Source organism: Pristiophorus japonicus, chromosome 12 (assembly GCF_044704955.1).
Source record: "Pristiophorus japonicus isolate sPriJap1 chromosome 12, sPriJap1.hap1, whole genome shotgun sequence".
Classification (NCBI taxonomy): Eukaryota; Metazoa; Chordata; class Chondrichthyes; family Pristiophoridae; genus Pristiophorus; species Pristiophorus japonicus.
In genome coordinates, this window is record NC_091988.1 from 36,858,424 (window position 1) to 36,880,614 (window position 22,191).

The 22,191-nt window shown below is 46.1% G+C and overlaps 1 protein-coding gene across 2 annotated transcripts in view; it reads left to right on the plus strand.

Annotated features, from left to right (window-relative positions):
- The window catches only part of LOC139277189 (transketolase-like), a 73,644-nt gene that overhangs the window by 35,127 nt on the left and 16,326 nt on the right, over positions 1-22,191 (plus strand). For both annotated transcript variants that reach the window (XM_070895306.1, XM_070895307.1), the window contains exons 8-11: positions 15,402-15,566; positions 16,083-16,239; positions 20,463-20,593; positions 21,910-21,993. In XM_070895306.1, coding sequence (XP_070751407.1) covers positions 15,402-15,566; positions 16,083-16,239; positions 20,463-20,593; positions 21,910-21,993 — 537 coding nt within the window. The remainder of the gene's footprint in view (positions 1-15,401; positions 15,567-16,082; positions 16,240-20,462; positions 20,594-21,909; positions 21,994-22,191) is intronic.

Consider the following 22,191-nt stretch of genomic DNA (forward strand, 5'->3'; position numbering starts at 1 on the left):
AGAGAAAATTGGAGGTGGGAGAGAGAGAGGGTGGGGTGGGGAAGGGAAGAGAAAGTAGGGGAGAGAGAGCAACTGGGATGGAGAGTAGAGAGACACAGACTGGGGAGGGAGAGACTGGGGCAGAGAGAGGGGAAAGGAGGTCAGAAACTCAGTGGGAGGGGGAGAGCATGGAGATCACAGTGGGGTTGAGAGCAAGGACGCGATCCAGATGGTAAGACGGATTATGTTCTTCCAACTCCATCCCCTTTACACTCGCACCACTGTTCTCCCTCTCCTCCCCCTATACCTGGTTGTTTTCTCAGAAAGCTCGATGCGTGTGTGGCAAATGACATAGGCCTGGATGAAATCCGGAAGTCATGACACTGTCACTATTCACTTCATACCCAATAAAGCTGTTAACAATCTGTGACTCTCATACAATGCCCCATCTATGTGGGGGGTGGTGAAGGTTAGAAACTTGTTGGGGGTGGGGGAAGGGTTATGGATCCATGGGGGTGGAACGTGGGCAGGGGGAGGAGATCAGGAACCTGGGCAGACCGGAAGAAGGTCAGGAATTTGGGTGAGGGGAGAAGGTCAGCAACTTGGGCTGGGGGGGTGGAGGGAGGTCAGAAACTTGAGGGGGCGGGGGAGTGCGGGTGCGGTTGGAGGTCAGGAATTTGGGTGGGGGGTGGGTCAAGGGGGGGATGGGGGGAGGTCAGGAACTTGGGCTGATGGGGGTGTCAGGAAGTTGGGCGGGGTGAGGGGAAGGTCAAGAACTTGGGCTGGGGGGGAGGAGGTCAGGAACTTGGGCTGGTGGGGAGGGGTCAGAAACTTGGGGGGCGGGAGGGTGGAGGTCAGGAATTTGGGGTGGGGGGGGAGGAGGTCAGGAACTTGGGCTGGGGGGGAAGAGGTCAGGAACTTGGGCTGGTGGAGGGAGGTCAAGAATTTGGGGGGTGGTGGGGCGAGAGGTCAGGAACTTGGGGGTGGGGGGGGCAGTGGACGGAGGTGGAGGTCAGGAACTTGGGCTGGGGGGGCGCGGAGGACGTCAGCAACTTATGCTGGGGGGAGGAGGTCAGGAACTTAGGCTGGGGGGCGGGAGGGGAATGTCAGCAACTTGGGCTGGGGAGATCAGAACCTTGGATGAAGGTCAGGAATTTAGGCGGTGGGTGAGGGGGTTAGGTCAGGAACTTGGGCTGATGGGGGAGGTCAGGAACTTGGGCTGTTCGCGGGGGGGGGGAGGGGGGGGAGAGGAAGATCAGGAACTTGGGCTGCGGGGGGGAGGGGTAGGTCAGGAACTGGGGCTGGGGGAGGAGACGGTCAGGAACTTGGGCTGGGGGTGCGTGGGGGAAGGTCAGGAACTTCTATGGGGAGTGAGAGACAGACTTAACCGATGAGAGTATTCCAAGTGAGATCTGTTCTGTCGAGTTGGCAGTCAGAATGGCTCGAATTACACATTGCAAAGAGAAACAACTGGGTATATTTTATCCTCCAAGGGGACCAATGAGCAATCAGGACTTGTCATCAAGGTGGCCCAATCAGAGCTTTAGGTGTTGCAAATTAACACGTCCATTAAACTCTCCACAGAAAGTTGAGTCGAGTAATTATCAGCATTTGACCATCAGTACCATTTTAACGGCGTGATAATTGTTAATGACTGCTGATGACTACCTCTCTTCCCAGAAATGTTATTCCTTCAGGTTGTCAATTATTTTAGATTTTTAAAAAATAGCATTTTTTCTTTTTCTTTTCCTTTCTCTCTCCTCTCTCTCAATCCAATCTATTCCTTTATTTATTTTTCTGTACCTGATTTGACATTCAATTCACCCTCTTTCTCGGTCCTTGCGCTGTTCATTTCTCAATCCTTAAATCTGATTGGTTAAGGAGAAACATGGCTGAATTTTAATTGAGGGGGTGGGAGGGACTTTGAGGCGGTTGGGAGAAAGGGTTTCCCGTAGGTCTGATTTGCACGGGAAGCCTCTATGTGCCACGTGCAGCCAGTCAGATTGAGAGGCTGGCTGGCTCCGGACTGGTAGGCCTGCTGCCCTACGCCTCAGAGAGCATTGAGGGCGGGGGGGAGTTAGTCAGAAGAGATCAGGGGGTTCACAAGAAGGTCAGGGCAGCTGGAAGAGGAGGGGGGTGGGGGGTGTTCAGAAGCGATCACGGGCCAGGAGAAGCGGGACAGAGCTCACGAAAAAGTATAGGGGAGGGGAGAGGCACAGAGTGGCGGGTGGGAGGCCTTATTAGGGGATGGAGGCCTTGTGGGGAATCAGAGGCTGAAGAAGGCCCCGTGTGGGGATTGGAGGGTGGGGCTTTGTGGGGGGAGGGGGGTGGGGTCTCCGATCACGAAGGGTAAGTTATGTAGGGGCCCTGAATTCAGGGGGTAAGTGTAAAGGCACTTACCTCCTGGATCCAGCTGCCCTTGCTTTGCATTAGCTGGCGGGTTTTGCGAAATGTCCAAACCTGACCAACTAATGTTAACTTCAAAATGGTTGTTAAAGCAGAGGCTCCTTTTTTATTCGTTCAAGGTCAGCATTTATTGCCCATCCCTAATGGCCCTTGAGATGGTGGTGGTGAGCCTTCTTGAACCGCTGCAGTCCATGTGGTGAAGGTATTCCCACAGTGCTGTTAGGGAGGGAGTTCCATGATTTTGACGCAGTAACGATGAAGGAACGGCAATACACTTCCAAGTCAGGATGGTGTGTGACTTGAAGGGAACTTGGAATTAGTGGTGTTCCCATGCGCCTGCTGCCCTTATCCTTCAAAGTGGTCGAGGTCGCGGGTTTGGGAGGTGCTGCCTGTTATGTTCGTAACAAAGTAATGTAACTGAGTACTGTAGACGTGAGTAAGTGTGACCTTAGTTTGCTTTTATTCTTTAGAGTGTAGGTACAGCATGGGAGGCCTGCTTATATACAGTGCTCCCAAGGGATGCTGGGATCCCTTGGGACTCCAACAGGTACGCCCTCTGGTGGCGGTATGATACTGGTTACATAGGGTTGCATACATAACATCACTCCCTCCCAAAATCAATAGTATACTTATTTACAGGGTGAGACGATCTGGGGCCTTTCGCTCCCTAGTCGATCGTCTCGGTACAAATGCAGGTGTATGTAAGTTGGTTGGTTCTTCGCTGGGCTGCTGTGCAGCTGGGCTGTTGGGGATGGTGAGTTCGGCTTCGTGGTCAACCGTGATGTCAGTTGCCACGTGTGTGTGTGTGTGTGTGTGTGTGTGTGTGTGTGTTGGAGGGTCGAAGTTGGTGGTGTCCTCTTCGGTTTGCTCGTGGCTGTCTGTGAATCGCAGTTTGGTTTGGTCCAAATGCTTTCTGCAAGTTAGTCCATTTGCGAGTTTGACCTGAAACACCCTACTCCCTTCTTTGGCTAAGACAGTGCCTTGGGACCATGTCCATAGTTGAGTACAAATACAGGGTCATTGACTTCAATATTGCGGGACAAGTTTGCGCGATCATGGTACATACTTTGTTGATGTCGCCTACCCTCGACATGATCATGGAAATCAGGGTGGACAAGAAGAGAACCTTGTTTTGAGCGCCCTTTTCATGAGCTGGGGGAACTCCGGTGAGCGAGTGGGGTCTGGTGCGGTACTGAGCAGGGCTCGGGACAGGCGGGTCTGCAGGGAGCCTACAGACATGCGTTTCAAACTTTGCTTGATGGTTTGGACTGCCTGTTCTGCCTGGCCGTTGGATACGGGCTTGAACGGGGCAGATGGGTCGTGCTTGATCCCATTGTGGGTCATGAATTCCTTGAATTCAGCACTGGTGGAGCACAGCCCATTGTCGCTGACAAGGACATCAGATAGGCCGTGCGTGGCAAACATGGCTCGTAGGCTTTCGATGGTGGCAGTGGACGTGCTTACAGACATTATTGCACTCGCAATCCATTTTGAATAAGCGTCCACAACAACAAAAAACATTTTGCCTAGAAACGGGCCAGCAAAGTCAACGTGGATCCTAGACCACGGTTTGGAGGGCCACGATCACGAACTTAGCGATGCCTCCCTGGGTGCATTGCTCAGTTGAGAGCAAGTGTTGCATTGGCGCACGCAAGACTCCAGATCTGAGTTGATGCCGGACCACCACACATGGGATCTGGCTATAGCTTTCATCATTACTATGCCTGGATGGGTACTGTGTTGGTCGCGTATGAATGTTTCCCTGCCTTAGGCAAAACCACGTGATTACCCCACAAAAGACAGTCTGCCTGTATGGACATTACGTCTTTGCGCCAATGGAATGGCTTGATCTCTTCATTCATCTCCGCTGGGACGCTGGACCAGCTCCCATGGAGGACACAGTTTTTTACAAGGGACAGCAAAGGATCCTGGCTGGTCCAGGTCCTGATCTGGCAGGCCGTAACAGATGATTTTTCGTTTTCAAATGCATCCATCACCAAGAGCAAGTCTGCAGGTTGTGCCATTTCCACCCCGGTGGTGGGCAGTGGTAGCCGACTGAGAGCATCAGCACAGTTCTCTGTGCCTGGTCTGTTGCGGATTACATAGTCATATGCAGACTGCGTGAGCGCCCATCTTTGGATGCGAGCAGAGGCATTGGTATTAATCCCTTTGCTCTCTGAGAATAGCGATATGAGCAGCTTATGGTCAAATTCTAACTCAAACTTAAGACCAAACAGATACTGGTGCATTTTTTTTACCCCGTACACGCATGCCTGAGCTTCTTTTTCAATCATGCTGTAGGCCCTTTCGGCCTTGGACAAACTCCTGGATGCATAGGCGACCAGTTGCAATGTTCCCGATTCGTTTGCTTGTTGTAACACACACCCAACCTCATACGAAGACACATCGCAAGCTAGCACTAAACGTTTACATGGGTTATGCAGAACAAGCAGTTTGTTGGAACATAACAGATTTCTGGCTTTCTCAAAAGCAGCCTCTTGTGATTTCCCCCATATCCAGTCATCTCCCTTGCGTAGCAACACATGTAGGGGTTCTAGCAAGGTGCTTAACCCGGGTAGGAAATTATAAAAATAATTGAGGAGTCCCAGGAACGACTGCAGCTCCGTCACGTTTTCTGGTCTCGGCACGTTCTTGATGGCCTCCGTCTTAGCGTCAGTGGGTTTGGTGCCGTCTGCCGCGATACTTCTCCCTAAGAACTCGACCTCTGGCACCAGGAAAACACACCGAGCGTTTCAACCTGAGTCCCACAAAATCTAGCCGACTTAGAACATCTTCCAGGTTCTTCAAGTGTTCGATGGTGTCCCGACCTGTGATCAAAACCACGGTGCGCGGAACCGACTTTAGCAGGCACTCCATGTTCCTTTGAAAAATAGCCGTGGTCGATTGAATCCCAAATGGGCATCTATTGTAGATGAACAGACCTTTGTGCGTGTTGATGCAGGTGAGGCCTTTCGAAGATTCCGCCAGCTCCTGCATCATGTAGGCCGAGGTCAAGTCCAACTTGGTGAACGTCATTCCTCCTGCCAGGGTCGCAAATAGGTCATCTGCCGTGGGTAGCGAAAAACGGTTAATCGTTATTTTATACTCCCCACAAATTCTGACCGTGCCATCGCTCCTGAGGATCGGAACAATTGGACCGGCCCACTCGTTGAACTCCCGGCGCGATGATGTCCACTCATTGCAGCCTGTCCAGCTCGATCTCCACTTTCTCTCGCATCATATATGGCACTGCCCGTGCCTTGTGATGGATGGGTCGTGTACCGGGAACCAAGTGGATCTGCACCTTCGCCCCCAAGAAACTTCCGATGCCTGGCTCAAACAACGACGGAAACTTGCTCAGGACCTGGCACATGAGGCGTCGTCGACGGACGAGAGCGCTCGGATGTCGCCCCAGTTCCAGCAGATTTTCCCCAGCCAGCTTCTGCTGAACAGTGTGGGGCCATCTCCTGGTACAATCCATAGTGGGAGTTCATGGACTGCTCCATCACAGGAGACTCTTACTGTATCGCTGCCAATTACAAGGATCAGCTCTTTGGTGTAAGTTCTCAGCTTGGTATGAATGGAGCTAAGCTTGGACCCGTGTGCCTTGTTGCACCACAGCCTGTCGAAGGCCTTTTTGCTCATGATAGACTGACTCGCACCTGTGTCCAGTTCCATGGATACTGGAATTCCGTCCAGTTCGACTTTTAACATGATCGGTGAATATTTCATGGTGAAGGTGTGTATCCCGTACACTTCTGCTTCCTCGCTTCGAGTCTCTAGTTCAGTTTGATCCACCATGGATCGACCTTCCTCTGCAACGTGGTGGTTTGCAGGATTTGCAGCTCGTCTGCATATTCGCTGGAGGTGCCCCATTGTTCCACAGCCTTTGCACACAATGTTTGAAGCGGCATTGATGGGCTCGATGATCACCTCCGCAGCACCAACAAGGTGTTAACTGCCTCGCATTAACGTTTAATGGTGGCCTCTGGGTCTTCTGCCATGTACATTCCTGCCTGAAAACGACGTTACTTTGTATACAGTACATGCCGAAACCTCTTTATGCTGCAAAATTTGTTTGGTGTTAACGCTGGTGGACATAAATGCCTGGGCTATCGTTATGGCTTTGCTCAGGTTCGGTGTTTCAACAGTCAATAGTTTGTGAAGGATAACCTCATGGCCAATGCCAAGCACAAAAAAGTCTCTTAGCATTTGCTCCAAGAATCCATCGAATTCGCAATGACCTGCAAGGCGCCTTAGTTCGGCGACGTAGCTCGCCACTTCCTGACCTTCAGACCGTTGATATGTGTAAAGTCGATACCTTGCCATCAGAACGCTCTCCTTCGGATTTAGTTGATCCCGGACCAGCGTACACAGTTCTTCATACGATTTGGTTGTTGGTTTCACCGGAGCAAGAAGATTCTTCATGAGGCCATAGGTTGTTGCCCTTCATTTGGCAGTGTTCTCATCCCCTTCCAGCTCGTTGGCCACGAAGTATTAATCGAGTCGCTGCACGAAGGCCTCCCAATCATCCCCTTCTGGGATTTTCTCCAGGATACCAACAGTTCTCTGCATTTTTGCGTGATGGTTCGTTATCTCTTCGCTAGTTGTTATGTTCGTAACAAAGTAATGTAACTGAGTACTGTAGACATGAGTAAGTGTGACCTTCGTTCCTTTATTCTAACTCCAGAGTGTTGGTACAGCATGGGAGGCCTGCTTACATACAGTGCTCCCAAGGGATGCTGGAATCCCTTGATTCCAACAGGTACGCCCTCTGGTGGCGGTATGATACTGGTTACATAGGGTTGCATACATAACACTGCTGAAGAAGCCTTGGCAAGTTGCCGCAATGCATCTTGTAGAGGGTACACATTATAGCGACGGTGGTAGAGGGAGCGAATGTTTAATGTAGTGAATGGGGTGCCAATCTAGTGGGCTGCTTTGTCCTGGATGGTGTCAAGCTTCTTGAGTGTTGTTGGAGCTGCACTCATCCAGGCAATTGGAGAGTATTCTATCACACTCCTGACTTTTGCCTTGTAAGGCTTTGGGGAATCGGGAGATGAGACACTCGCTGCACAATATCCAACCTCTGACCCAGTCTTGTTGCCAGAGTGTTTATGTGACTAGTCTAGTAAAATTTCTGGTCAATGGTGGCCCCCAGAATGTTGATGGTTTGGGATTCGGCGATGGTAATGATGTTGAATGTCACAGGGCAGTGGTTAGACTCTCGCTTGCTGGAGATGGTCATTGCCTGGCACTTGTGTGGTGTGAATGTTAATTGCCACTTATTAGCGCAAGCCTGGATGTTGTCCAGGACTTGCTGCATACGGGCATGGACTGCTTCATTATCTAAGGAGTTGCGTCTGGCACTGAACACTGCAGTCATCAGCGAACATCCCCATTTCTGACCTTATGATGGAGGGAAGGTCATTGATGAAACAGCTGAAGATGGTTGTGCCTTGGACACTGCCCTGAGGAACTCCTGCAGCGATATCCTGGGGCTGTGATGATTGACCTCCAACAATCATCTTCATTTGTGCTAGGTATGATCGCAGCCAGCGGAGAGTCTTGACCCTGATTCCCATTGATTTCAGTTTTACTAGGGCTCTGGATAACTCATCCAGTAACATAGCCACTATGTTATCGTTCCCTCGTTGTATTTAAATAGACGGCCTGCCTCCTGTTGGCGGATTGGCTGCATGTCCCGCCTCCGCTAAAACCGGAAGTGGACAGGTTCAAGTCGGGATTCAGATTTTTAACACTTAACATTCCACAAGTCACCAACCCACCTGTTTTTTTTAGTTTAAAATTCATCAAGGTCCCAGATTCCCTGTTGCTCTTTCTGAGCTGTTACTACCTTCTGGCAACTTTGTGGGAATTTCTTTTTACCTAAATGTGCACGAAAAATCAAACAAACAGGGAACTCCATCACATGCCCTGCTCCAGCAATATCAGGCCTGTTGGTTTTGGTGCTTGTTTTACAGATCAAATAGTTCATTCATTTTGACATTCATATTTTTGTTTAAATGTTGTGTAATGTAATTAGGAAGATTAGTTTAAAGAAAGAAAAACTTGCATTTATAGAGCTCCTTTCACGACCACCGGATGTCTCAAAGCACCTGACAGCCAATTAAGTACTTTTGGAGTGTAGTCACTGTTGTAATGTGGGAAATGCAGCAGCCAATTTATGCATAGCAAGCACCTACAAACAGCAATGTGATAATGACCAGGTAATTGTTTTAATGATGTTAATTGAGGGATAAATATTGACCAGGATACCGGGGATAACTCCCCGGCTCCTCTTCGAAATAGTGCCAGCAGATCTTTTATGTCTACCTGAGAGAGCAAACGGGGCCTCGGTTTAACGTCTCATCCAAAAGACGTTGCCTCTGACAGTGCAGCACTCTCTCGGCTGGAGTGTCAGCCTAGATTTATGTGCACAAGTCTCTGGAGTGGGACTTGAACCCACAACATTCTGACTCTGAGGCGGTGTGCTACCCGCTGAGCCACAGGTAACACCGTAAAGGAGAAATGCAACCGTGTCAGGAATCTGAACTAACAGCATTGGAGATTCAGTTACTAAGTAAAATATCTCAGCAATGCCCTTGTATCATAACTCATCACTCTCACATTAACTGCTTTGTCCATGATGCCATCAACATTCACTAATTAAACCAATTTTTTTAATAAATCAAAAGATGAAAACAAAGATATTTATAATCCTTTATAACTTTGGTTTTTAACATGCCTAGATTGTCCAATTCCCTCCAAGAAAAATACAATGGCTAATTCAGTAAATGGCTAATTGAAAAATGTTTGATGTCCTGTACTAGAAACATAGAAACATAGAAAATAGGTGCAGGAGTAGGCCATTCGGCCCTTCTAGCCTGCACCGCCATTCAATGAGTTCATGGCTGAACATGCAACTTCAGTACCCCATTCCTGCTTTCTCACCATACCCCTTGATTCCTCTAGTAGTAAGGACTTCATCTAACTCCTTTTTGAATATATTTAGTGAATTGGCCTCAACAACTTTCTGTGGTAGAGAATTCCACAGGTTCACCACTCTCTGGGTGAAGAAATTCCTCCTCATCTCGGTCCTAAATGGCTTCCCCCTTATCCTTAGACTGTGTCCCCTGGTTCTGGACTTCCCCAACATTGGGAACATTCTTCCTGCATCTAACCTGTCTAACCCCGTCAGAATTTTAAACGTTTCTATGAGGTCCCCTCTCATTCTTCTGAACTCCAGTGAATACAAGCCCAGATGATCCAGTCTTTCTTGATAGGTCAGTCCCGCCATCCCGGGAATTAGTCTGGTGAACCTTCGCTGCACTCCCTCAATAGCAAGAATGTCCTTCCTCAGGTTAGGAGACCAAAACTGTACACAATACTCCAGGTGTGGCCTCACCAAGGCCCTGTACAATTGTAGCAACACCTCCCTGCCCCTGTACTCAAATCCCCTCGCTATGAAGGCCAACATGCCATTTGCTTTCTTAACCACCTGCTGTACCTGCATGCCAACCTTCAATGACTGATGTACCATGACACCCAGGTCTCTTTGCACCTCCCCTTTTCCTAATCTGTCACCATTCAGATAATAGTCTGTCTCTCTGTTTTTACCACCAAAGTGGATAACCTCACATTTATCCACATTATACTTCATCTGCCATGCATTTGCCCACTCACCTAACCTATCCAAGTCGCTCTGCAGCCTCATAGCATCCTCCTCGCAGCTCACACTGCCACCCAACTTAGTGTCATCCGCAAATTTGGAGATACTACATTTAATCCCCTCGTCTAAATCATTAATGTACAGTGTAAACAGCTGGGGCCCCAGCACAGAACCTTGCGGTACCCCACTAGTCACTGCCTGCCATTCTGAAAAGTCCCCATTTACTCCTACTCTTTGCTTCCTGTCTGACAACCAGTTCTCAATCCATGTCAGCACACTACCCCCAATCCCATGTGCTTTAACTTTGCACATTAATCTCTTGTGTGGGACCTTGTCGAAAGCCTTCTGAAAGTCCAAATATACCACATCAACTGGTTCTCCCTTGTCCACTCTACTGGAAACATCCTCAAAAAATTCCAGAAGATTTGTCAAGCATGATTTCCCTTTCACAAATCCATGCTGACTTGGACCTATCATATTACCTCTTTCCAAATGCACTGCTATGACATCCTTAATTGATTCCATCATTTTACCCACTACCGATGTCAGGCTGACCGGTCGATAATTCCCTGTTTTCTCTCTCCTTTTTTAAAAAGTGGGGTTACATTGGCTACCCTCCACTCCATAGGAACTGATCCAGAGTTAATGGAATGTTGGAAAATGACTGTCAATGCATTCACTATTTCCAAGGCCACCTCCTTAAGTACTCTGGGATGCAGTCCATCAGGCCCTGGGGATTTATCGGCCTTCAATCCCATCAATTTCCCGACTAATAAGGATTTCCCTCAGTTCCTCCTCCTTACTAGACCCTCCGACCCCTTTTATATCCGGAAGGTTGTTTGTGTCCTCCTCAGTGAATACCGAACCAAAGTACTTGTTCAATTGGTCCGCCATTTCTTTGTTCCCCGTTATGACTTCCCCTGATTCTGACTGCAGGGGACCTACGTTTGTCTTTACTAACCTTTTTCTCTTTACATATCTATAGAAACATTGCAAGCCATTGAGTGATGGGTGTTTGATTTTCTGATTTGTGCAACTACAGGAGAATATACCCATTTGAAAGTTATAAACAATTATCCAACTCTATTAGGCACTCACTTATGCCCAAAATTCCGCTATCTTTTAGGCTGTATTTTTGGTTTGCGCCCCAATTGTATGTGCCTCCGGGTGCAAATACACAGGGAATTCCAGGCCAATATTTATGATGGCCCGGATTTTGCAGTCAGTGGCGAAGGAATGCGCTCGCCATTAATTACGCATACAGCTGCCCACAGACTTTTTGAATGGCAACTTAGAGTTCCTAGAGATCATTTTCAGTGCGGCGCCCCTCTACAGGGGAACTGGCATGTGTGAGCAGGGCACAGCAGCAGCGTGCCTCTTCAACCAATCAAATTGAAGAATCCTCACTGAGACATGCAGAATCTAAACCAGGACGTATAAATTAGAATATTTAATTCATTGTAAAATCATGTATAGAAAGCGGAATAGAGAGAGAGAAAGATTAAGAGATAAGAGAAAATTAAAAAAATTGTATTTTTTTAAATCTCCATCAATAATTAAGTTCTGAAGGAATGAGACTCCACACATGTAAAATTAAATTTTCAATGCTCGAGAGATTGTTTGGCAGTAATTAAGAATAATCACACCGTTAAAAATTCACTTACACCTGAATGCACCAGCCCAAACTTTTTCTGGCATGTTTTTAATTGGTATGTAGAGCAAATTCATGCCCTTGCATGGATTTCAAGTCTATTGGCAAGGTACCGATGGAGCACACCTTGTGTAGGAGCATGGCAAATTGGACAGCATTTTCCAGATTTCCATGTTTGAATGTGCCTGTGCAGGCTCCGGAAGTTGCTGTCCTGATTTACTCCATAATAATGGTGAGCGCTGATGGCCTCACAGATACTCTTAATGCAAAACCTGGGCCATTGTAGTAGGTTAGCCAGTTTGCCCTTTAGTAATCCTGTGGAATAAAAAATGCAACGTGGTAGAACATTTTTTTTTAATCCTGTGCTGTTATAACCTAGAATCAGATGTAATTCATGCAGACTGCGGGATGAAATTGTCACAATTAATTAGAATCCAAATGTAAATACGCTGGGTCACTCCATGTGAATTGAGCCAACAGTGGAGATGATTGTTGTTCGACTGATGCATTTCTCATGTTTTGTTCAGTTGTAGCCTGAGGCATACGTTTCAACCCAGAAGAATTTCTTCTCTAAATTCTAAACATTGTAAACTAGTGAGAAATGGAGCAAAGCTTGCTCCAGGCTCCAATACAATCGGGGTTCAGATCGCATAGAGTGAAACATAGAAAATAGGTGCAGGAGTAGGCCATTCGGCCCTTTGTGCCTGCACCACCATTCAATAAGATCATGACTGATCATTCACCTCAGTAGCTCACGAGGTAATTATAATGCCACTTGAAATCTGAGATTGTTGCAGGTGTAGCAGGCATGTACTTTATAATTTAGTTAATTTAGATCCTTTGTGAAGGCTTTAGATGCTCTTGGATTATTTGGCCTACAACAATAATGACAATAAGAACAACTTTTATTTATATAGCGCCTTTAATGTAATCAAACATACCAAGACTCTTCACAGGAATATTATAAGACAAAAAATTTGACACGAGTCACATGGAGAAATTAGGGTAGGTAACCAAAAGCTTGGTCAAAGAGGTAGCTTTTAAGGAGTGTCTTAAAGGAAGAAAGAGAGGCGGAGAGGTTTAGGCAGGGAATTCCAGAGCTAAGGGCTTGGGCAACAGAAGGCAGGGCCACCAATGGTGGAGTGATTAAAATCAGGGATGCTCAAGAGGGCAGAATTAGAGGAGTGCAGATATCTCGGGTGGGGAGGGACAAGGTCATGGATGGATTTGAAAACAAGGTTGAGAATTTTGAAATCGAGGCATTGCTTAACTGGGAGCCAATGTAGGTCAGTGAGCACAGGGGTGATGGGTGAACGAGACTTTGTGCGAGTTAGGAAATGGATAGCCGAGTTTTGAGAGACATCAAGTTTACGTCCGGTGGAACATGGGAGGCCAGCCAGGAGTGCATTGGAATAGTCAAGTCTAGGAGTAACAAAGGCATGGATGAGGATTTCAGCAGCAGATGAGCTGAGGCAAGCGTGGAGATGTTGGATGTTACCGAGTTGGAAATAGGCGGTCTTAGTTATGCCGCGGATAAGTGGCTGGAAGCTTATTTCGGGGTCAAATATGACACCGAGGTGTGGTTCATCCTCAGACAGATGTTCGGGAGAGGGATGGAGTTGGTGGCTTTGGAACGGAGTTTGTGGTGGGGACTGTAAACAATGGCTTCAGTCTTCCCAATATTTAATTGGAGAAAATTTCTGCTGGATGTCATGCAAGCAGTCTGAAAATTTAGAGTCCGTGGAGGGGTCAAGAGAAGTAATGGTGAGGTAGAGCTGGGTGTTGTCAGTGTACAATTGGAAATCGATGCTGTGTTTCCAGATGTTGTCGCCAAGGGGCAGCATGTAGATGAGAAATAGGAGGCGGCCAAGGATAGATCCTTGGGGGACACGAGAGGTAATGATGCGGTAGCGGGAGGAGAAGCCAGATTTTCTGGCTACAATAAGATAGATAAGAATGGAACCAGGCGAGTGCAGTCCCACCCAGCTGGACGGCGGTGAAGAGGCATTGGAGAAGGATGACTGGGTGGTCAACCATGTCAAAGGCTGCAGACAAATCAAGAAGGACGAGGAGGGATAATTTACCTTTGTCGCAGTCACAAAGGATGTCATTTGTGACTTTGATAAGAGCCGTTTCGGTACTGTGGTGGAGTGGAAACTTGATTGAAGGGATTCAAACATGGAGTTGCGGGAAAAGATAGGCACGGATCTGGAAGGCGACAACACGTTCATGGACATTGGAGAGGAATGGGTAGTTGGATATGAGGTGGTAGTTTGCAAGGCCGAAGGGGTCAAGGGTTGGTTTTTTGAGAAGAGTGATGACGGCGGCTTTGAGGTGGGTGAAGGAGGAATTTAAGAAGATGGTTAGCCATGGAGAATAGAAGCTGGGGTTTATCTTTGCTTTCCAGAATGATTTTGGAATGCTGAGCAATTTTGCTTTATGTGGTCCAGCCAGATCAGGTGATGAATGGCTAAACCAGTTGTCAGCCATATTTGTTCAAGTCTGCATCCCTTTGGGGGGGGGGGGGGGGGGGCAAGAGAGAGAGACTGGGGGTCGTACCAGGGGGAATGGCCAGGGCCAGAGAGAGTAATTGTTTTAATAGGAACTAGGGTGTCACAGATGGTGGTGAGGGTGTGGTTGAGTAGATCGGTAACTACAGGAATGTCGTGGTGAATGGAGGGCCAAAGGCTGGACAGTTGGGACTTTGTAAGATTTGGGAGAGTTTTTTTTCCAGGGGCAGGATTGGGTGAGGAGATGAAGGGGGATGTAGGTGGAGCGATACAAGGAAATGCTCAGAGATAGCCTTATCCGTGATTGACACAATGGGAATAGCGAGGCACACAGGGAAGCTAAGCTGTGTAGGCTTATCTAAGTGGGAGTCAAGCCTGGGATGGCGGCAGGAGAGTAGGACGGTCAAAGAGTAATGAAGGATGGGGGTAGGGATTTGGGAGGGCAGAGTATCCAAGAGAGGAGAGATGAAAGGAGGCATATATTCAAAAAGGAGTTAGATGTAGTCCTTACTACTAGGGGGATCAAGGGGTATGGCGAGAAAGCAGGAATGGGTACTGAAGTTGCATGTTCAGCCATGAACTCATTGAATGGCGGTGCAGGCTAGAAGGGCCGAATGGCCTACTCCTGCACCTATTTTCTATGTTTCTATGATGACAGGAGAGAGCGGTCAGGGAGAGATAGAGAGAAAAAGAAAAGGGGGGATAGAAAAGTGGAAAATTAAATGAACGGCTTGGATCCGGAGCAGCAGCCAAAGTGCGCACGCGAATGGACATTGAAAAGCTCAGGTTACATGTACGGCGTCACTTCCTGCTTGATTACAGTATATTTGCATGAGGTTTTCTCATTACTCTTGTTTTTGATAAATATTTTCAATATTATGCCATGTGAGCTACTATGTAAATATTTTATAAGAGGCACTGGAGTCAAGTCCCATGTTTGGGTCAGTGCATGTCACTCTCTAGCTTCGTGTGTCAGAGGTAGAAGCATTCATAAAGCTTATAGGTACAAAAGGTACACTTCCCACACCACCCTCCACACAAAAATAAAATCCAATCTCCTCCGGATGAACCAACAAGGAACATCTTACAAAGGCACAGCCTGAGTATTGTATCAAGGCTCCATCTTTAAAAAGAATCAAGTGTTAATTTATGTGCCATTTATCTTTAATTTTTTTCCTTTCAGGTAGCCACACGAAAAGCTTATGGAACTGCACTGGCAAAATTGGGTCGTGGCAATGACCGTGTGATTGCCTTAGACGGTGATACAAAGAACTCCACTTTTTCAGATGCGTTCAGGAAGGAATATCCTAAACGTTTTATTGAATGTTTTATCGCAGAGCAGAACATGGTAACTTCTTTTAGTTTCTTATTTTCTTAATTTGTACATGAAAATAAAAGCAGACATCATGTAATGTTGGAAGTGGAACTGAAATATGAGACTGACATTTTTTTCACTTTGGTGGGTATTTGGGACAGTTTAATCTTTAGCATCACTATTATTTGTCTGTCAGCCTAGCCTAATGCCTCTGCAGTTGAGAAAGCTTGCTCATGGACTTCCACCAATACACTCCTTGGCTACCTTGCTAGAATGTTTTTTTGTGAGAGGGTCAAGACTGGCATTGTAAATCATTATTGTGACAGTTTTTAAATACATATCTAAAGATTAGAAAATTCTGAAAAGATCAAACTGTGTCCTATTTCAGAAACGCAAGTTCTTGGGTCAGTTAGGTAGAACTTTTTTGCCGCCTTTTCCTTCACCATTTTGCTTGTGGAGAATAGTAAATGAAAGAAAAATGAACCTTTGCTCATTCTGCTTTTGCAATTGGCCAAACCATTACTGTTGACCCTGCACTTTTCTTTACAGGTGAGTGTTGGTGTTGGCTGTTGTGCACGGAACAGGACTGTTGTATTTATCAGCACTTTTGGTGTTTTCCTCACCCGAGCGTTTGATCAAATCCGTATGGCAGCAATCTCTGAAAGCAATATCAATCTTGTTGGATCCCACTGTGGTATCTCAGTTGGTGAGTTTAATCGAACTAGCTCGACTAAAATATTTCCTAATTTATCAGAAAGATTTTCTTTATTGTCTTTTGCAGCATCCCTCCTGTCCTGAAGAATGAGCGTTCACTAGCCCTTCAGTACCTTGTGTAAGTGGTCATACTTTATGTGTGAGTGTGGAAAGTAAGTAGCAGTTGGTTGTTCATTCATAGAAACATAGAAAATAGGTGCAGGAATAGGCCATTCGGCCCTTCGAGCCTGCACTGCCATTCAGTGAGTTCATGGCTGAACATGCAACTTCAGTACCCCATTCCTGCTTTCTCGCCATGCCCCTTGATTCCCCTAGTAGTAAGGACTACGTCGAACTCCTTTTTGAATATATTTAGTGAATTGGCCTCAACAACTTTCTGTGGTAGAGAATTCCACAGGTTCACCACGCTCTGGATGAAGAAGGTTCTCCTCATCTCGGTCCTAAATGGCTTACCCCTTATCCTCAGACTGTGACCCCTGGTTCTGGACTTCCCCAACATTGGGAACATTCTTCCTGCATCTAACCTGTCTAAACCCGTCAAAATTTTAAACGTTTCTATGAGATCCCCTCTCATTCTTCTGAACTCCAGTGAATACAAGCCCAGTTGATCCAGTCTTTCTTGATATGTCAGTCCCGCCATCCCGGGAATCAGTCTGGTGAACCTTCGCTGCACTCCCTCAATAGCAAAAATGTCCTTCCTCAAGTTAGGAGACCAAAACTGTACACAATACTCCAGGTGTGGCCTCACCAAGGCCCTGTACAACTGTAGTAACACCTCCTTGCCCCTGTACTCAAATCCCCTCGCTATGAAGGCCAACATGCCATTTGCTTTCTTAACCGCCTGCTGTACCTGCATGCCAACCTTCAATGACTGATGTACCATGACACCCAGGTCTCATTGCACCTCCCCTTTTCCTAATCTGTCACCGTTCAGATAATAGTCTGTCTCTTTTTTTACCACCAAAGTGGATAACCTCACATTTATCCACATTATACTTCATCTGCCATGCATTTGCCCACTCACCTAACCTATCCAAGTCACTCTGCAGCCTCATAGCATCCTCCTCGCAGCTCACACTGCCACCCAACTTAGTGTCATCCGCAAATTTGGAGATACTCCATTTAATCCCCTCGTCTAAATCATTAATGTACAATGGAAACAGCTGGGGCCCCAGCACAGAACCTTGCGGTACCCCACTAGTCACTGCCTGCCATTCTGAAAAGTACCCATTTACTCGTGCTCTTTGCTTCCTGTCTGCCAATCAGTTCTCAATCCACGTCAGCACACTACCCCCAATCCCATGTGCTTTAACTTTGCACATTAATCTCTTGTCCAAAGCCTTCTGAAAGTCCAAATACACCACATCAACTGGTTCTCCCTTGTCCACTCTACTGGAAATATCCTCAAAAAATTCCAGAAGATTTGTCAAGCATGATTTCCCTTTCACAAATCCATGCTGACTTGGACCTATCATGTCACCTCCTTCCAAATGCGCCGCTCTGACATCCTTAATAATTGATTCCATCATTTTACCCACTACCAATGTCAGGCTGACCGGTCTATAATTCCCTGTTTTCTCTCCCTCCTTTTTTAAAAAGTGGGGTTCCAGTGGCTACCCTCCACTCCATAGGAACTGATCCAGAGTCCATGGAATGTCGGAAAATGACTGTCAATGCATCCGCTATTTCCAAGGCCACCTCCTTAAGTACTCTGGGATGCAGTCCATCAGGCCCTGGAGATTTATCGGACTTCAATCCCATCAATTTCCCCAACACAATTTCCTGACTAATAAGGATTTCCCTCAGTTTCTCCTTCTTACTAGACCCTCTGACCTCTTTTATATCCGGAAGGTTGTTTGTGTCCTCCTTAGTGAACACCGAACCAAAGTACTTGTTCAGTTGGTCTGCCATTTCTTTGTTCCCCGTTATGACTTCCCCGATTCTGACTGCAGGGGACCTACTTTTGTCTTTACTAACCTTTTTCTCTTTACATATCTATAGAAGCTTTTGCAGTCCGTCTTAATGTTCCCTGCAAGCTTCCTCTCATATTCTATTTTTGCTGCCCTAATCAAACCCTTTGTCCTCCTCTGCTGAATTCTAAATTTCTCCCAGTCCCCGGGTTCGCTGCTATTTCTGGCCAATTTGTATGCCACTTCTTTGGCTTTAATACTATCCCTGATTTCCCTTGATAGCCACGGTTGAGCCACCTTCCCTTTTTTATTTTTACGCCAGACAGGGATGTACAATTGTTGTAGTTCATCCATGCGGTCTCTAAATGTCTGCCATTGCCCATCCACAGTCAACCCCTTAAGTATCATTCGCCAATCTATCCTAGCCAATTCACGCCTCATACCTTCAAAGTTACCCTTCTTTAAGTTCTGGACCATGGTCTCTGAATTAACTGTTTCATTCTCCATCCTAATGTAGAATTCCACCATATTATGGTCACTCTTCCCCAAGGGGCCTCGCACAACGAGATTGCTAATTAATCCTCTCTCATTACACAACACCCAGTCTAAGATGGCCTCCCCCCAGTTGGTTCCTCGACATATTGGTCTAGAAAACCATCCCTTATGCACTCCAGGAAATCCTCCTCCACCGTATTGCTTCCAATTTGGTTAGCCCAATCTATATGCATATTAAAGTCACCCATGATAACTGATGCACCTTTATTGCATGCAACCCTAATTTCCTGTTTGACGCCCTCCTCAACATCACTACTACTGTTTGGGGGTCTGTACACAACTCCCATTAATGTTTTTTGCCCTTTGGTGTTCTGCAGCTCTACCCATATAGATTCCACATCATCCAAGCTAATGTCCTTCCTAACTATTGCATTAATCTCCTCTTTCACCAGCAATGTTACCCCACCTCCTTTTCCTTTTTTTCTATCATTCCTGAATGTTGAATACCCTTGGATGTTGAGTTCCCAGCCCTGATCATCCTGGAGCCACGTCTCTGTAATCCCAATCACATCATATCTGTTAACATCTATTTGCACAGTTAATTCATCCACCTTATTACGGATACTCCTTGCATTAAGACACAAAGCCTTCAAGCTTGTTTTTTTAACACCCTTTGTCCTTTTAGAATTATGATGTTGTGTGGCCCTTTTTGTTTCTTGCCTTTGTTTACTCGGCCTTCCACTTGCTTTTTACCTTTCTACCATCTGTTTCTGACTCCATATTACTTCATCCTGTCTCGCTGCATAGGTTCCCATCACCCTGCCTTATTAGTTTAAACACTCCCGAACTGCATTACCAAATGTTACCCCTAGGACATCAGTTCCAGTCCTGCCCAAGTGCAAATCGTCCCTTTCGTATAGGTCCCACTTCCCCCAGAACTGATTCCAATGTCCCAGGAATTTGAATCCCTCCCTCTTGCACCACTGCTCAAGCCACGTATTTATTCTAACTATCCTGCTCCCTCTACTCTGATTAGCACGTGGCACTGGTAGCAATCCAGAGATTACTACCTTTGAGGTCCTACTTTTTAATTTAACTCCTAGCTCCCTAAATTCAGCTTGTTGGACCTCTTCCCGCTTCTTACCTATATCGTTGGTACCAACATGTACCTCGACAACTGGCTGTTCACCCTCCCTCTCCAGAATGTTCTGCAGCCGCTCCGAGACATCCTTGACCCTTGCACCTTGCGGTCTGTCAGGAGCTGCAGCTGGACACACTTCCCGCACACAGTCGTCAGGGACACTGGAAGTGTAACTGATTTCCCACATAGCACAGGAGGAGCATGACACAGGTCCGAGCTCTCCTGCCATGACTTAACCCTTAAATTAATTTACTTACTAAAATTTACTTAAACACCAAACAGCAGTAGTTCGCTGCCAATTAAACCAATCTAAAAGTCAGTCTAAAAGAGAGTTATACTTACCAGTCGAACAGCCAACCACTTACCAGCTTGGCTGTGACGTCACCTCTTGATTTCGCACCCCTCTATCTCTGTCTGCAGCTGGTTGGGCTGGTCTCTGGGCCTCCGTATCCTACTCTCGCACTCCTTATCAGCTGCTCTAGTGTCATCTTGTCCTTGCCCTGAGATCCAAGCATGCACTTCCAGTAGGGGTCAATATATAGTGATTAGGAGCAGAAACCCTCATTGATTTTTCCAAGGCATATTGTCGCCATTGGCTAACTTGCAGTGCATTTTCAAATTGGGAGATGGGACTGTGAGAATGTTTGTGATGTTGCTGATTTTTCTTAGGTGAGGATGGACCTTCCCAAATGGCTCTAGAAGACTTGGCTATGTTCCGTGCTATTCCCACATCAACAATCTTCTATCCAAGTGATGCTGTGTCAACTGAACGAGCAGTGGAGCTGGCTGCTAACACCAAGGTATGGAATGCAGATTTTAGTACAACATTTTAAGGCTGCTCTATTCCTCATTGCAGACCAGTTTTAAAACCAAGTTTAAAAAAAAACAATTCTCCCCACACCCCTCAGTCACCGTGTACTCCTGTTGTTGAGAGTTGACAATAAACCTCCGCATGCTGTAACAAACTGGGGATGACAGTCCTCTCTTTTTTGATGTTATTTATAAGAAAGAAATAACTTTTTTTATTTATTCGTTCATGGGATGTGGGCGTCGCTGGCAAGGCCAGCATTTATTGCCCTTGAGAAGATGGTGGTGAACTGCAATTTCAGAGAGCAGTTAAGAGTTTACCACGTTGCTGTGGGTCTTGAGTCACATATAAGCCAGACCAGATAAGAATGGCAGATTTCCTTCCCTAAAGGACATTAGTGAACCAGATGGGTTTTTACAATCTGATAGTTTCATGGCCACCATTACTGATACTAGCTTTTTATTCCAGATTAATTTAATTAACTGAATTTAAATTCCTCAGCTGCCATGGTGGGAATAACTCATGTCTCTGGATCATTAGTCCAGGCCTCTGGATTACTCATCCAGTAATATAACCACTATGCTACCATTCCCTTAATTGCATTTATGGAGCACAGATCATGGCTACAAGATGTCCCAAAACGCTTCGCGGACATTTAATGACTTGAAGTGTCGTCATTGCATTATAGACAAATGTGGCAGTCAAGTTGTGCACAACAAGGTTCCGCGGAACAGAAAATGAGATAAATAACCAAATAATCTGTTGACTGAGGAATTTATTGTGGCCAGGACACCAAGACTGCTTTGCATGGAGCCATGGGATCTTTTTCATTCACCTGAACAGGCAGATGGCATCCCAGTTTAACGTATTATTCTAAAAACAGCACCTCCAGCAATATAATACTCCTCAGTTATGCACTGAAGTGTCAGTTTAGATTATGTGCTCAAGTCCTGGAGTGGAGCTGAACCCACAACTTTGATTCAGAGGCAACAGTGCTATCACTAAACCATACTGACAGTAGACATAAAGAGCATTCAAAGTAGTTAAATCTATTAGAAAATGTTTTGCAGTACTGAAGAATCTTTAAATCCTCCAATTCACTGCTTAGCACATCCTGCACCATTTTGGGATAATACATATATTTACATAATGGATGGAACTACAAATAATTGTTTTTCTCTTGTTTTTTTTAATATATATATATATATATATATATACATACAGTACTAGATTTTTAAACTATTTTATGTGGATAAAGCCATGATACTTGAATTCTTCATAACTGAAACCTTTGTTTTATGCCTCTAGGGGATCTGCTTCATTCGAACCAGCCGACCAGAAACTACAATAATTTATAAAAATACTGAAATTTTTGAGGTCGGAAAAGCTAAGGTCAGTAACACATAAAGAGGAATTCATGTAAATTGTTTAGTTCTGTGGAGTAGCTTCTGAGTTTTTGTTCTGATGAGTGAACGAACATTTAACTACAAGCAAGCTTGATTGGAATTATGCTCTTTTTTCAGAGGGTTACAGTTTATCTTCGCTTAATTGTCTGTTGTTTATTTTACTTGTGAATAAACAGAAAATGAC